Below are 13716 nucleotides of genomic sequence, written 5' to 3'. Positions count from 1 at the left end.
GACAAATGTTTGGTTAGAAATGAATGTGTGCTGTTGGAATATTAGCAAGCAAAATGGCCAATCATTTCTTTGCTGGGATCTTGAAAATGTTGACTGTGAAAACCATCTGACGATTTTGAATGAGAAAGGTGTAAGTATGGGTACATATTGAGGAATTTTCTCACCCGTCATTTTGGGCATCCCCAGCTGGGCCAGCACTTAGTTAAGTTTGAGGAGGTAGTAGTGGTGACCTGCCTTCTTGAATAACTGTAATCTTCTTTGGTAGAAGTGATGTATTTTGTTGTCCTAAAAATATAATTGACCTCCTTTCAATTCCTGTTGTTTTCTTTACTGCATGCCAAACAAAGCATTGTTGCAACTTGCAGTGCAACTTCTTGAAAAAGGTACCTTAAAATCAAATCTACAAATTAACTTTAGACCCATGGAAGCTCCAGATTTATGCTTGATGTTAATATATTAAGTGTGATCATAATCTTTGTAAGACTTTCAGCCAGGAGCAAAAGCATTATTTTTTCCGTCATGACACGGACACATATCAAATCAGCTTCCTGATTTGTGTTCATGACACAATAAAATTAAAATCCTCACTACCTTCAAAATTGACCCCAATGGTTCCTAGCCAGACTTTTTGAATAACAAGTACCAGACTCTGTGAATTATCAATACTAGACACCAGGTTTGTAGCTTAAACAAAAGACTTAACAATTTATTAACAATACAGTAACTTTAGCAGACATTTCATCTGATGAAGGAGCAGCACTCAGAAAGCTTGTGATTTCAAATAAACCTGTTGGACTGTAACTTAGTGTCTTGTGACTTCTGACTTTGTACACCCCAGTCCAACACCAGCATCTCCACATTGTAACTTCAGCAGAGCAAAGCTAAACCATAACGTAATCTTATTAATGTCTGTGATTTTAAACCTAATCTTTCTTGGATTCTCGCCCCACTTTCAAACAAAGGCACACACAGTTAAGGGATAAATCAGAAGAGAAACGTAAATGAGATCTAACTGGCCAATTCACTTCAGTGGACTCCACAAATCGTAGCATCACTGCCACACAGGATTATGTGTTACTTGGTTTCTGACAAGACCGATGCATGCAGATATTTTCCAGTAGGCTCTGAGGAATATTCATTTAATTCTTATAAGTCAAATTCTATTCTCTGACTATTCAGTAAGTTAACAACCAGGTAGCAATCAAATCTTCATCCTGCAGTTTTAGAAGGCACAATCCTTCTGACTTAAACACAATTCAAAAACCAGTTCAAACACTAGCCTTTCCCTGCCATACTGAGCATCTGCTCATGATGTCCTAGTGAACGTTCAGCATCTGGCACCTGCTTGATCATTAGGCCCCTCCAAAGACGAAGTGTCTATGGGGCACTTTCTTTTTTAAGACAAGAAACAACCTGCAATTAACTTTCAGTTCAGGCCTCAAAAACAAAGTTTTTTGTTTTTTATTAGCGTAAGCTGTTACTCACAATCCAAAGATCACCTTTTGGCTCTCAACTCACAATTCACAGTTCCAAATTAAAAATGAGAAAAAGAATAAAATAAAATAGTGAAAAATAAGTGAGGGTTCTAATATGTCTAAACATTTCTCTAACAAAGTGGAAGTGATTAATAATAAAGATAAAAGTCGTATTTATAAGTATGGTTAGTCAAAGGATATTTATTCTCCCATTCTTTTGTATTCCTTATTGTTAATTGAATCCAGGCATGTTGATTCATATTGAGGAATCTCAAACTTGCTCTTTCCATAATATTTTACAGCTGTTACTTATAAAATTTGAGTAATTCATTTTATAAGAAACAACTTCAGCCTAAAAAATATGAATTATGCCACAGACAATGGTCCGTTTTCAGCTTATGTCAAACCTTTTTTTCTCGCTTCTTTAGGTTACCAATCACTATTAGCTGATCGTGAGAAGGCAGGAAAGCATTTCCAGATAATACGGCTGTCTGCTTTCTTTTTCTCCTTCCTTGTTTCATTTAAAAAAAAAACGAAGCTACTAGACAGCCGTGACAAAACCTTCCAGAATGGGAATAACCTTACGTTTGCACACTGCCTGACACAGCACTTGGTGCAGCTGACATCAGTGCTGAGTTATCTTGCAGCTTCGTTTGGTAAAGGCAGAATGGCTCCATACTACACAAACTAAAAGGTTCCGGTTTGATTCTTCCGTACCAAATCATCTGATCAGGATAGCAGTTAGATTCATAACTTGTCTTGGGTAAGGAAGACTGATTTTGACCAGACTCTCCAAGTTTAATAGCCAAGTCTCTGTCCTGTTCTGGATCAATCTTAGATCTGACCTGAATAAAGTTGAGGCAGCAGACTGATTGGTGGATCAACTAGTGTTTTGCTGTTATGTAGATCATGTAATGATGTGGACCATCCAGTATATCACACTTGTTTTGAGCATTTGCTATTGAAATATTGTCGGCAATATCAATCCTTTTGAGATTAGAGCAATGAATAGCGAGTTGAGATCTTTAAAAACTAGGTTCAGTTTAAAAAAAAAGTCCAAACAATTTGGCTTAACAGAGCTTTTCTGTTGTATAGAATTTAAGCATAAAGGGGCCATGTTTACAAACTAATGGCAACAAAATAGGAAAAGCAGACAGTATCCTTTAACTTAAGTTATGATAATAAAATGAAATGGTTGCTAAAGTGATGAAACAAGAAAGAAATAGGCTCTTTTCAACAAATGGGATTCCGGGCTATTTTAAATGCACGAAGAAAAATGCCACAGATGGTTGCGGGGTTGGGGTTGGTGCAGAGATATATGAAGGTGTTCTGATTGAAACTGTTACTCCAACTTTATTTGACTGAAGGAGGAATTACCACATCAGTATTTTACCTTAAGGTGGAACTGTAACACACTAGGACTTCTCAGCAAATATGTCAAATATGGAGGGGAATAGATGGCCTAGTGGTGGTATTGCTGGACTGTTAATCCAGAAACCCAGATAATCATCTGGGGACCCGGGTTCAAATCCAGCCATGGCAGATGGTAGAAATTGAATTCAATAAAATATCTGGAATTAAGGGTTGAATTATGGCCATAAATCTATTGCTGATTGTTGGGAAAAGCCCATCTGGTTCACTGATGTCCTTTAGGGAAGGAAACTGCCATCCTTACCTGGTCTGGCCTACATGTGACTGCAGATCCACAGCAATTTGGTTGACTCTTAACTGCCCTCTGGGCAATTAGGGATGGGCAGTAAATGCTGCCTGGCCAGTGACGTCCTCATCCTGTGACTGAATAACGAATAAAAATCTGATTGCACTCTGCATACTGAAATTGGTCAGTATAAATTTTTTTCCCTTCAATTGTTGATTTTCTCCCAACTTAAAGCTATTTTAATTCTCATCTTTCTACTTTACCAGATTTGGTAAAAGATTGATGAAATGTTCACTCCGATTTTTTTCTTGCAAATGTTACCAGATGCGTATTTTGATTTTTGAGTATTTTCTGTTTTTATTGCAGATTTACAGCATGTACAGCATTTGCTATTGATTTATAATATTCCTCTACATTAATTTATATAATGCCTTTAAGGCACTTCAGAGAGTTAGAAGGATGTGACATATATTTGAGAAATGGTATAAAACATCAACTGTTAGTCATAATTATAGGAATGTGCTGCTGTGGTATTGTGGGAATTTCTTTGGCAAAAATGAGTGGGTGCGAGAAAAATCTGAGGATGCATTGTACATATTAGTCAACCACTTTTTACTTTTAGTCTCAAACAAACAAGTAAATTTTTGTTGTAATCTAGGAGGATGCCTCAGCCCAAATGTGACTGGGGAGTTGATGGTTTTATGGTAGTTAATGAATGATTGGATGAAAATTGGAGAGCAAGCAATCAATGAGTTGGATGTGTAGGTTGAAGTAAAACCAATTAGAAAAGTAAATGCCTGGACTCTGTCTAACCAACTCTTAACCTATCATGTCTATCATTCCACTCTAAAATAATACTGAACACATATCTGCAACAATATCTTAGCATGGTAAACAAACACTATTTTTAAAGTTTAATATAAACTTCCGTTAAGCACATTTGTGTGAATATGGAATTCGGATTGTAACATTGATCTACTAACTTTGTTATCTGATACAGATCAAGTCAAAGACTGTAGCACAGTGTGTTGAATATTACTATACTTGGAAGAAGGTCTTGCGATTAGGTCGAAGACACAGGACCCGCCTTGCAGAAATGGAGGCAGAGAGAATGGTAAGTAGAAATCTGAATACGAAGGAGTCAGTGATCACGTTAGATTTTAAAACCTGGTCAAGTGTTTATTTTCAAATTGAACGTTTCTTACTTGATTGATACATATTAGTTAATAGTGGAAGATAAGTTTAAGTCAGGTACAGGCAAGGCCCTGAATATGTACAAAAGGCAAGTATGACGTTGAAAATCAAAAACATAAACAGAACGTGCTGGAAATGGTGAAAAGGCCAGGTGGCATCTGACCTATTGGAGAGTTTCCAGTATTTTTGTTTAACTTACTGAGAACACATGGTCTGTTTATTCTTTAATAATGGTAGCCCTTGATGGTTAATACTGCTAACAAGAAGGTTTTGAAATTTTGATTCATGTTGATTTGTAATTGTGTATGTGAAGAAATGACACCAGTGATTTAAGATATATAAATTACCTACAGCAGTCCATTTAAACAGTCCTTTAATCCATTCATTGAGGAAAATTAATTGCGTCAATCAGTTTTTGAGGACACCCAGAGCTTATGTTGGCTTAAGTTATAAAGTTGACTTTACATGTATATTTGAGTTTTCTTTTATCGCGCTCTCTTTCTTTGAAGTTCATCAAATGTGCTTTTACACAAGGACATAACAATTAGTGCAGATTTTAGCATCATTACTGCCATTTCTATTCGATACTTGTCCATATCAGTGGGAGGTTAGATGTTGCCACCATCTTTGTTGACATCTGAAACAAAAATGTATTTTACTAACAGCTTTAACTTCTTTTTAATCCCCAAATATTTTATACATTTACATAGAAAGGCAGAAAGATGAAAAATAAAGAATTTAGCATGTGATTTCTAAGTCACAAAAGGAGAACAGAAATGATCTTCTGCAATTGCAAATTCATTGAGACCACAAGAGGATATGATATGATACAACTGAGGGCAATCTATAAGGAATGTGGTGAAAAGCAAGACTGAAAACAGAATGGAGGGTAGAGAATTCAGAGAAGAGGATATATGAGGGTTTTGGTTTAAGCATGAATAGTCGTGTGGTTTTAACTGCCTCTCTGTAATAAGGGGGTTAGCATGGGTCTTGGAGAGCTTGTACATGACAAGGATTTTAGTGGGATGCAAGGACATAGTTAGATTGAAACATTTTATGGCCTTTGTGCCATAAATGATCTATTTGGCCCAATGTATCTATGCTATCTGGAAATAACTATCCAAGTAGGTATCAGCACTTCAGGTCCATATCAAGGTACTCTTTAAATGTGGAAAGGCAAATAGTGGTCCAGACCCTGCCACCGTCTGGGGAAGGAAAACTACCCACAACTTCCCACTAATCCCACATCACTTAATTATAAATTCATACCCAGGTTACTGAGCTCTCGACTAAAGAAATGGACTCTCTTAGAGTCTAGAACCAGAGAGCCTAATCTCAGGTTAAGGAGTCATCCATTTAAGAACCAAGATGAGGAGCAATTTTTTTCTGAGTCATGAATCTGTGGAATTCTTTACCACAGAGACCAGTTGAGGATGGGTCCTTCAGAATATTCAAGGCTGAGATTGACATTTTTAATCAGTAAGGGCATCAAGGGGTATGTGGAAAAAGCAAAGTGGGTTGAGGATTATCAGATCAACTATGATCTCATTGAATGGTGGAACAGACTTGATGGACAGAATGGCTTACTTCTGCTCCTGTGGCTTATGAAACAGTCCCAAGTATCCATTTTTTCCTTCAGCTAAAATTTTCCAATCATGGAAGCACCCTCCTGTCTCTTTTGTACTCTCACTAGTGCATTCACATTCTTCCTGTTATACACTGACGAGAATTGTACACAGTACTTTAACTGTACCCTCATTATTATTTTCTATTTATTATTGTGATGCAGGGACTGGATTCTACACTTTTCCCCCACTGGTGGATTTGATGCAGGTTGCAAAAAGCTAGCAGCTGGCCTTCCTGTCATCTCACCATCTACTTCCTCTCTTGCTGTAACATTATGCGGGAGGGTGGTAGAGGCGCTGGCAACCCATCTGCCATTGTACCTGTCGAGGTCCTGAAGTGATCAATTAATCACCAGTTAAGGACTTCATCCTGCTGCTCGATATATTTCAGCTGCTGCGGAAGCTGGCCCTGGCTCTGTGGGCAGTCTACCAGCTTTAGCTGCAGGGTCGGTGATGAGAAGGGTGGTGGCGAATCCTCAATGATAGGACTCCTAAGCTCATGATGACAAGACACCACCACTCCCCCCAACAAGGTTACCTACTTCCTGCCTCTCCTTCCACCCATTTTAATCCTTTCCTATCCGTGCATCTGTCCAAATGTCTGGTAAATGTTGCCTGCTGCTTTGCAGGTTACAACATTTAGAAGACATTTAGACTTGTGCATGAATAGTAAAGGTTTAGAGGGATATGGGCCAAATGCAGGCAAATGGGACTAGTTTAGATTGGGACACTTGGCCCCACACACTTTTCTTGAGGATTTTGACCCCTAACTTACCTGGGCTTCTTGGCATGTTGGGGTTACCTGTAACTCCAGTAGTGGTCACCACTGCCAGACGGGGTTGATGGTCCTTTGACTGGTAACTTGCTAAAGTCGGACTTTGTCCTGAGATTGAGGCAGGAAGTATCACCTTAAACCAATTAATGCTCCTAATGCTGCAGGTCGCCATTGATATCATGAGTGGTGTCCAACAACCCCCCCACCCCCCCCAAATTTTTTGGCCAGGTTTGGGAGGCTGGGAATACAGTGTCAGTCCCATGCCTCATGATAAAGGATGTCTTCTTATCTGCCCTGTTACCTTCAGGGATCTGTGGCCATTGCACTTCAATGTTCCTCTGTTCCTCTACTATTCTTGCACATTAGATCCTTTGCATGTGCAAATATATGATCGGAAATCTGTTTCAGGACCTTTTTGCTGAAATTGAGCTGCTCTGAATGCAGCAAGCCCCATTGGCTTGACTATACATAGATTTTGTTATCCAATATGTGGACCTTTGAATGACTAAAGGCTGGGACCAAACAGGTTTTTTTGAAGCTGACTTGAATGGGGCTACACAACAGCCTTGCTGATCATTTAATCCTGTCTTTGGGGACAATAGGGTCTGTAGCAATACTGCAGCTTAAAATTTAAACTCTCTGCTGGCAAGATGCTCGCAGAAACACCGCAGATGCTTGTAGATTCTGGTCAGTTTTAAATGAGGCTCAAGATTGAACCTACTTGTTTTGACAAGTGGATCATTATCTTTATTCTGATCATGTCAACATTTTTTTTCCAGTTTTGCTTTCCATAGTTTTACCAATTATAGTTCTTTTGAAATGTATGCTGAAACAGCTTTCAGTCACCTGTTCCAGTCCCGCTACTTGCATGCCACGTTAGATTTTTAAAATATACTCTGTTGAAAATTAGTCTTTTTTTTTTGTTACTTATAAATAATTATTGGGCAAAGTGAAAGATGCAGTTGGTAAAATATTAAAGGGAAGTTTACCTCACTTTGTGTGACATGAAATCCAGACCAAGTTTTCATCATAGAGTCATACAACATGGGATCATACCCTTCAATCTAACTCACCCATGCTGGCCAGGTTTCCTAAACTGAGCCACTCCCATTTGGCCCATATCCCTCTGAACCTTTTCTATCCATGAAGCTGCCCAGATGTCTTTTAAATGTTGCCTACCACTTTGCAGGTTACAAGATTTAGAGGACATTTAGACAGGTGCGTGAATGGGAAAGGTTTAAAGGGATATGGGCCAAATGCAGGCAAATGGGACCAGTTTAGTTTGGGAAACCTGGTCGGCATGGTGAATTGAACTATAAGGTCTGTTTTTGGTGCTATATGACTCTGTGACTTCCTCTGGCATAGGTGTAATGCATGTAATTTCACTCAATGTACATTTGCTCTACTGTAATTACTTAGACAAAATTACTTGTTTCTTTCCTTTCATAAATGGATTTATTCCCTCAACTCCACTTCAAGCTTCAAATATTAATGGTATGACATTATCCATTAATAGTAATCCTAAATCGTATTCAACAATGTAGCTGTATTTTCATTTGATCAAATTCACACATTCTTTGTTCCTTTAATTGCTTGCAAGTGTCAATGTTAAGATCTGACATAAGCTTATAAAGAAAAATGGTCTATCCACTTAAATGCAGTATAATTGAGTTAATTATGTACCAATTACATTTGTTCGCCTCCATAGTCAACTGTTTATGGATAGCTGCATTGGAGTTTTGAGACTGAGGAACTGGTTACATTTTACAATAATTCAGCTTTTGCCTTGACAGATGGTTATTAAAAGTATGCAACACCAGAGGCACATCTACAACACACATGGTTACTATTTTCAGAAGCAAGTAATTCGGATCATTTCTAAAGCCACAGTCAAAGTTGCTGGGACCCTCACTGCTGCTTTGCCATGACGCTCAATGACTTGACATAACTGTGAGAATTTAATTTTCATAGCTTTGTCCTCTTACCACATCTCTCCACCAAGACCCAACCCATAAAATTATTGGTTCAATCTAGCAAATTTGACAATGTTTTGACCATCTCTCTTATAGACTGAACCAGAATTGCACTGGTGACCAAGTGCTATTATTTTTCAGGAACAAAAACAAAGTTGCTGGAAAAGCTCAGCAGGTCTGGCAGCATCTGTGGAGGAGAACACAGAGTTAACTTTTCGGGTCCGGTGACCCTTCTTCAGCTATTATTTTTCATTCCACAATTGATTTTCTTGAACAGAAATGTCTTTGTTTTGATCTGTGTCGATTTATTTAGCTAATGCAACAATAATTATGTTTTGCACACACTAGCTGGTCCAAAGATTTCTGTTAGATGGAACTGAATTTTTAAAAGCCATTTAATATTTCTATTGATTCACGGACATCTGGTCCCTTAACAGTCTGTGTCTAATTTTATCGTCCTGCATCAAATGAAATATTTGGTTGTTTTAGATCCTTTGTTGATGAAGAAATTTGATTTCATATCAATTTCATAATGTAAGTTAGTAAATATTGTTGAGGAAATAATGTAAAATTTTTCAATTTAAATAGTTTAAAGAGACAACTATTAGGTACCAAGCAGCTGAGCCTGCTATGAATTTAATGGCAGGAATATCTGAGAAATTAGTAACTAGTTACTTCCTACAAAACCTGTATTGATATTTTTTAAAATGTATTTCCCTACCAAACACATAATTTGAAATGAATTTACCCATCAATGTATGAAAACTATTAAGGTTTAAACACCTTTTGTTTGCTTGGACAGGTGCAACCACAATGTGCTACACATACTTCACCCAGGATAAACTTTAGAAGACAATATAAATAATCTTGCAAATGATTTCCGATAAATTCTTGAAATGGGACTTGGTGACTGAATAATGCAAACCTGCTCAATAGAGTGGAATTGGTAGTAAACATTTGTCAGTTAGCATTGTTGTGCTCTGATAAGATCCCTCAATTTTTAACATAAAAACTTGTTCCTGGAAGATCAGTGCATGGACTGGTCTGTTGTGATATTCAGAGCTACATTTGCCATTGCAGCAAATTGCAGGTCATTGTTGTATTGCTTGTCTGATGGTGATAAACCTGAATAATCTCAGTTTATTTCATAGACAATGCTCCAATGCATCTTTGCTTCTTGACTTGAAGAGAAGTGATTAGAGACATTTAAAATGTGTTCAGCATAACCATTTGTCAATGGGTGAAATTATTAAATAATATTTAAATGACAGAAATATGTCGTTTGACTTATTGACTGTTATTTAACCCATATATACAGTGGTATTGAGTTCCACCAATTGGTTATCTGAATACAAACATTGAATGAATTTTTCTTATCAATTATTAGATGTCAAGCAGTATTGATATTCTTGTACCACCTTAGAAATGCTGCATCATGGGATTCATTTTTCTAATTCATACCCAAGATTTTGTACCTGGGTACCTTTTTACCTAAGATGGTGCCGGAAATGATGATTTTGTACACGTTTCGTTGTACTCCTGTATTGTTGTACTCGAGTAAAAGTGACAATAAAACCCAATTCTAATTCTAAAATTGTCAGGTCTAAGCAGCAACTGAAGAGCTGTTTGCTACTCTTGAAATGCCAACTTTTTAAGCAATAATGCTCCCTTCTTAATTGATCATTGATTTTTCTTTTAAATCCCTTTATAAGGCTAAGAATGAACTTCCCTCCCTGTACTCCATATTAGACACGGACATTTAGCAATGAGATTTAATCAGGGTCTCTAATGACACAGTAGGGAGCATAAGGTGAATGAACCCTTCGGGGGCAGTGACCATAATATTATAGAATTCACCCTGCAGTTTGAGAGGGACAAGCTGGAAACAGATGTAATGGTATTACAGTGGAGTGAAGGTAACTTCAAAGACCTGAAGAGGAGCTGGACACAGTTGACCAAAAGGGAAGCCTAGCAGGGAAGATGATGAAGCAGCAACGGCCAGAGTTTTCGGGGTAATTCAGGAGGAACAGCAGAAATCCATCACAAGGAAAAAGAAACCTACTAAAGGAGGGAAGGATGAAACATAAGGATGGCTGACGAGAGAAGTCCGGGACAGCATAAAAACAAAAGAAAAAGCATACAGTGTGGTGCAGATGATTGGGAAGCCTTTAAAAGCCAGTAGAGGGCAAGTTTTAAAAAAAGCAGTAAGTGAGGAGAAGATGAAATAGGAGGGTAAGCTAGCTAGCAATATAAAAAAAGATTGCAAGTGTTTTTGGTTAGATATCTAAAAGATAAGGAAGAGGCAACAGTGAACATTGGACTTTTGGAAAATGAGGCTGGAGAAGTAGTGAGTGGAACGAAGAAATGGTGGAGAATTCCAGAAACCCCCACCATCTGCCTTTTTAAAAAAAAAAAAAAAAAAAAAAATTTTTCCTGACGTCCTCTCTAATCCTTTTGCTTGAATCCCTTTTTTTTTAAACGCTGTACCAAGACAGACAGATTCCACCTGTCTCTTCTACCTCTATCCCTCACAACTATATATACCTCAATCTTGTCACCCCTCTGCTTTTCTTGGAACAGAGAAGGCTATCCCAACCTCTCCAGTCTGTCCTTGTAGCTACAATTGTCCGGCCCTGGCAACATTACCAAGCGGCGTGGTGGCTCAGTGGTTGGCACTGCTGCCTCACAGTGCATGGACCCTGGTTTGATTCCACCCACGGGTGACTGTCTGTGTGGAGTATGCATGTTTTTCCTGTCTCTGCATACGTTTGTTGTGGGTGCTGTAGTTTCCTCCCACAGACCAAAAATATGCACATTAGGTGAATTGGCCATGCTAAATTGCTCTGTAGTGTCCAGTGCAGGTTAGGTGGGTTAGCCACAGTAAAAATGCAGGATTACAGGAACGGGGGTATGGGTGTGGATGGGATACTGTTTGGAATGTTGGTGCGGACTCAATCGACCAAATGGCCTGCTTCCACACTGTAGAGATTCTATGATATCTATAACATTCTAGTAAATCTGCTCTTCTCCAGAGCAATTACATCCTTACTGTAATGTGGTGAACAGAACTGCACACAATACTCCAGTTGTGGCCTCACCAGTGTCTTATAAAGTTTCACCATTATATCTCTACTTTTGTTTTCTGTATCTCTGTCACTGAAGGATAGCATTTCATATGCCTTCTTTTAAAACCTTATCATCCTGTACTCCCACCTTGAGGGACCTTTGCACTTGCACACCAAGATCTCTCATTTCAGCTGCCCCTCTCAATATATTCCTGTTCATTGTGGTATTCTGTTTTGACCTCGCTAAATGCATTACCTCATACTTAGCCCACACGGCAGACTAGTCATGAAGGTCAGACGTGGGATCCAGGGAGAGCTAGTTAATTGGATTCAAAACTGGCTCGATGGTAGGAAGCAGAGGGTGATGGTTGAGGGTGGTTTCTCGGATTGGATGCCTGTGACAAGTGGTGCGCCACGGGTCAGTGTTGGGACCTTTGTATTTGTTATTTACATAAATGATCTGGGTGTGAATGTACAAGGCATGATTAATAAGTTTGCAGATGATACAAAATTAGGAGGTACCATTGATAGTGAGGAAGGTTATCAAAAATTACACAGGGATCTTGATCAGATGGGGAAATGCAATTCAATACAGATAAGTGTGAGGTGTTGCACTTTGGAAAGTCAAACCAAGGTAGGACTTGTACACTAAATGGTAAGATCCTGAGGAATGTTGTGGAACAGAGGGACCTAGGAGTACAAGTACATAGTTCATTGAAAGCAGCGTCACAGTGTGGTGAAGAAGGCATCTAGAATGCTGGCCTTCATCGGTTGAGGTATTGAGTATAGGAGTTGGGACGTTATGTTACAGTTGTATAAGTTGTTGGTAAAGCCGTACTTGGAGTATTGTGTACAGTTTTAGTCACCCTGTTACAGGAAAGACATAGTTAAACTAGAAAGTGTGCAAAGACGGTTTACAAGGATGTTGCCAGGACTAGTAGGCCTGAGTTTATAGGGAGAGGTTAGCCAGGATAGGACTTTATTCCTTGGAACATAGGAGAATGAGGGGTGATCTTATTGAGGTGTATAAAATCATAAGGGGCATAGATAGGATGAATGCATATAGTCTTTTTCCCAGGGATGGGGAATTGAAAACTAGAGGGCGTAGGTTTAAGCTGAGAGGAGATCGATTTAAGAAGGACCTGAGGGGCAACTTCTTCATGCAGAGAATGTTGATGGTGTATATATGGGATGGGCTGCCGGAGAAAGTGGTTGAGGCAGGTACAATAGCAACATTTAAAAAACATTTGGATAGGTACATGGATGAGAAGAGTTTAGAGGAATATGGACCAAATGTGGGCAGTTGGAACCAGCTGAGGGGGCACAATGGTCTGCATGGACCAGTTTGGGCAGAAAGGCCTGTTTCCATGCTGTATTACTCTATGACTCTATCTATATCATTTTGGAGCTTACAGCTATCCTTTACACTATCCACAGTTAGAAAGGATTAATATACAAATTCCGAAATTTCTTTCAAGTCACTGCCTCAGGATCACTAAAGAAAATTTGATTTGCAGATTTGTAATTACAGAAATTTGCATTTGCAGAGACACTCGATTTTGTTGAAAAAACACACAATTTGTAGACCGTCAAAGTGGCATTTTATATATTCCTACTTTGGAAATAAAACCAGTCTGACTCCAAGTTGATACACAGCCAGTTTCTGTACAAGGCCTCACACCTAAAATGCGTTGTCTGACCTGGGATGTCACCTCTGGTACACTGAAGGTAGTGATAAAGCCTTTAGTTATCTTGGGACAGTGACTTGAAAAAAAATTTGGGTATTTGCATATTAATCCTTTCTAATTGATTAGAGATTTAAGAGCCATCTTAGGTTTGTTCAATGCCGCACCAGTTCTCTGACCCTTTGATCTTTTGCTTATAAATTCTGTGTCCAATGCCACCTCTCTCACTGACATCTGAAGAAGTTGAGACTCAGAAAGCTTGTGTCT

At 38.6% G+C, this 13716-nt stretch overlaps 1 protein-coding gene across 7 annotated transcripts in view; it reads left to right on the top strand.

The window, feature by feature from the left end:
• Positions 1–13716, top strand: part of LOC109912623 (transcriptional-regulating factor 1) — a 196189-nt gene that overhangs the window by 175579 nt on the left and 6894 nt on the right. For all 7 annotated transcript variants that reach the window (XM_048600965.1, XM_048600960.1, XM_048600962.1 and 4 more), the window contains one exon: positions 4133–4246. In XM_048600965.1, coding sequence (XP_048456922.1) covers positions 4133–4246 — 114 coding nt within the window. The remainder of the gene's footprint in view (positions 1–4132; positions 4247–13716) is intronic.

Source organism: Rhincodon typus, chromosome 9 (genome assembly GCF_021869965.1).
Source record: "Rhincodon typus isolate 14 chromosome 9, sRhiTyp1.1, whole genome shotgun sequence".
NCBI classification, from domain to species: Eukaryota; Metazoa; Chordata; class Chondrichthyes; order Orectolobiformes; family Rhincodontidae; genus Rhincodon; species Rhincodon typus.
Note: the sequence above shows the minus strand (reverse complement) of the source record. Positions and strands in the feature narration are given on the sequence as shown.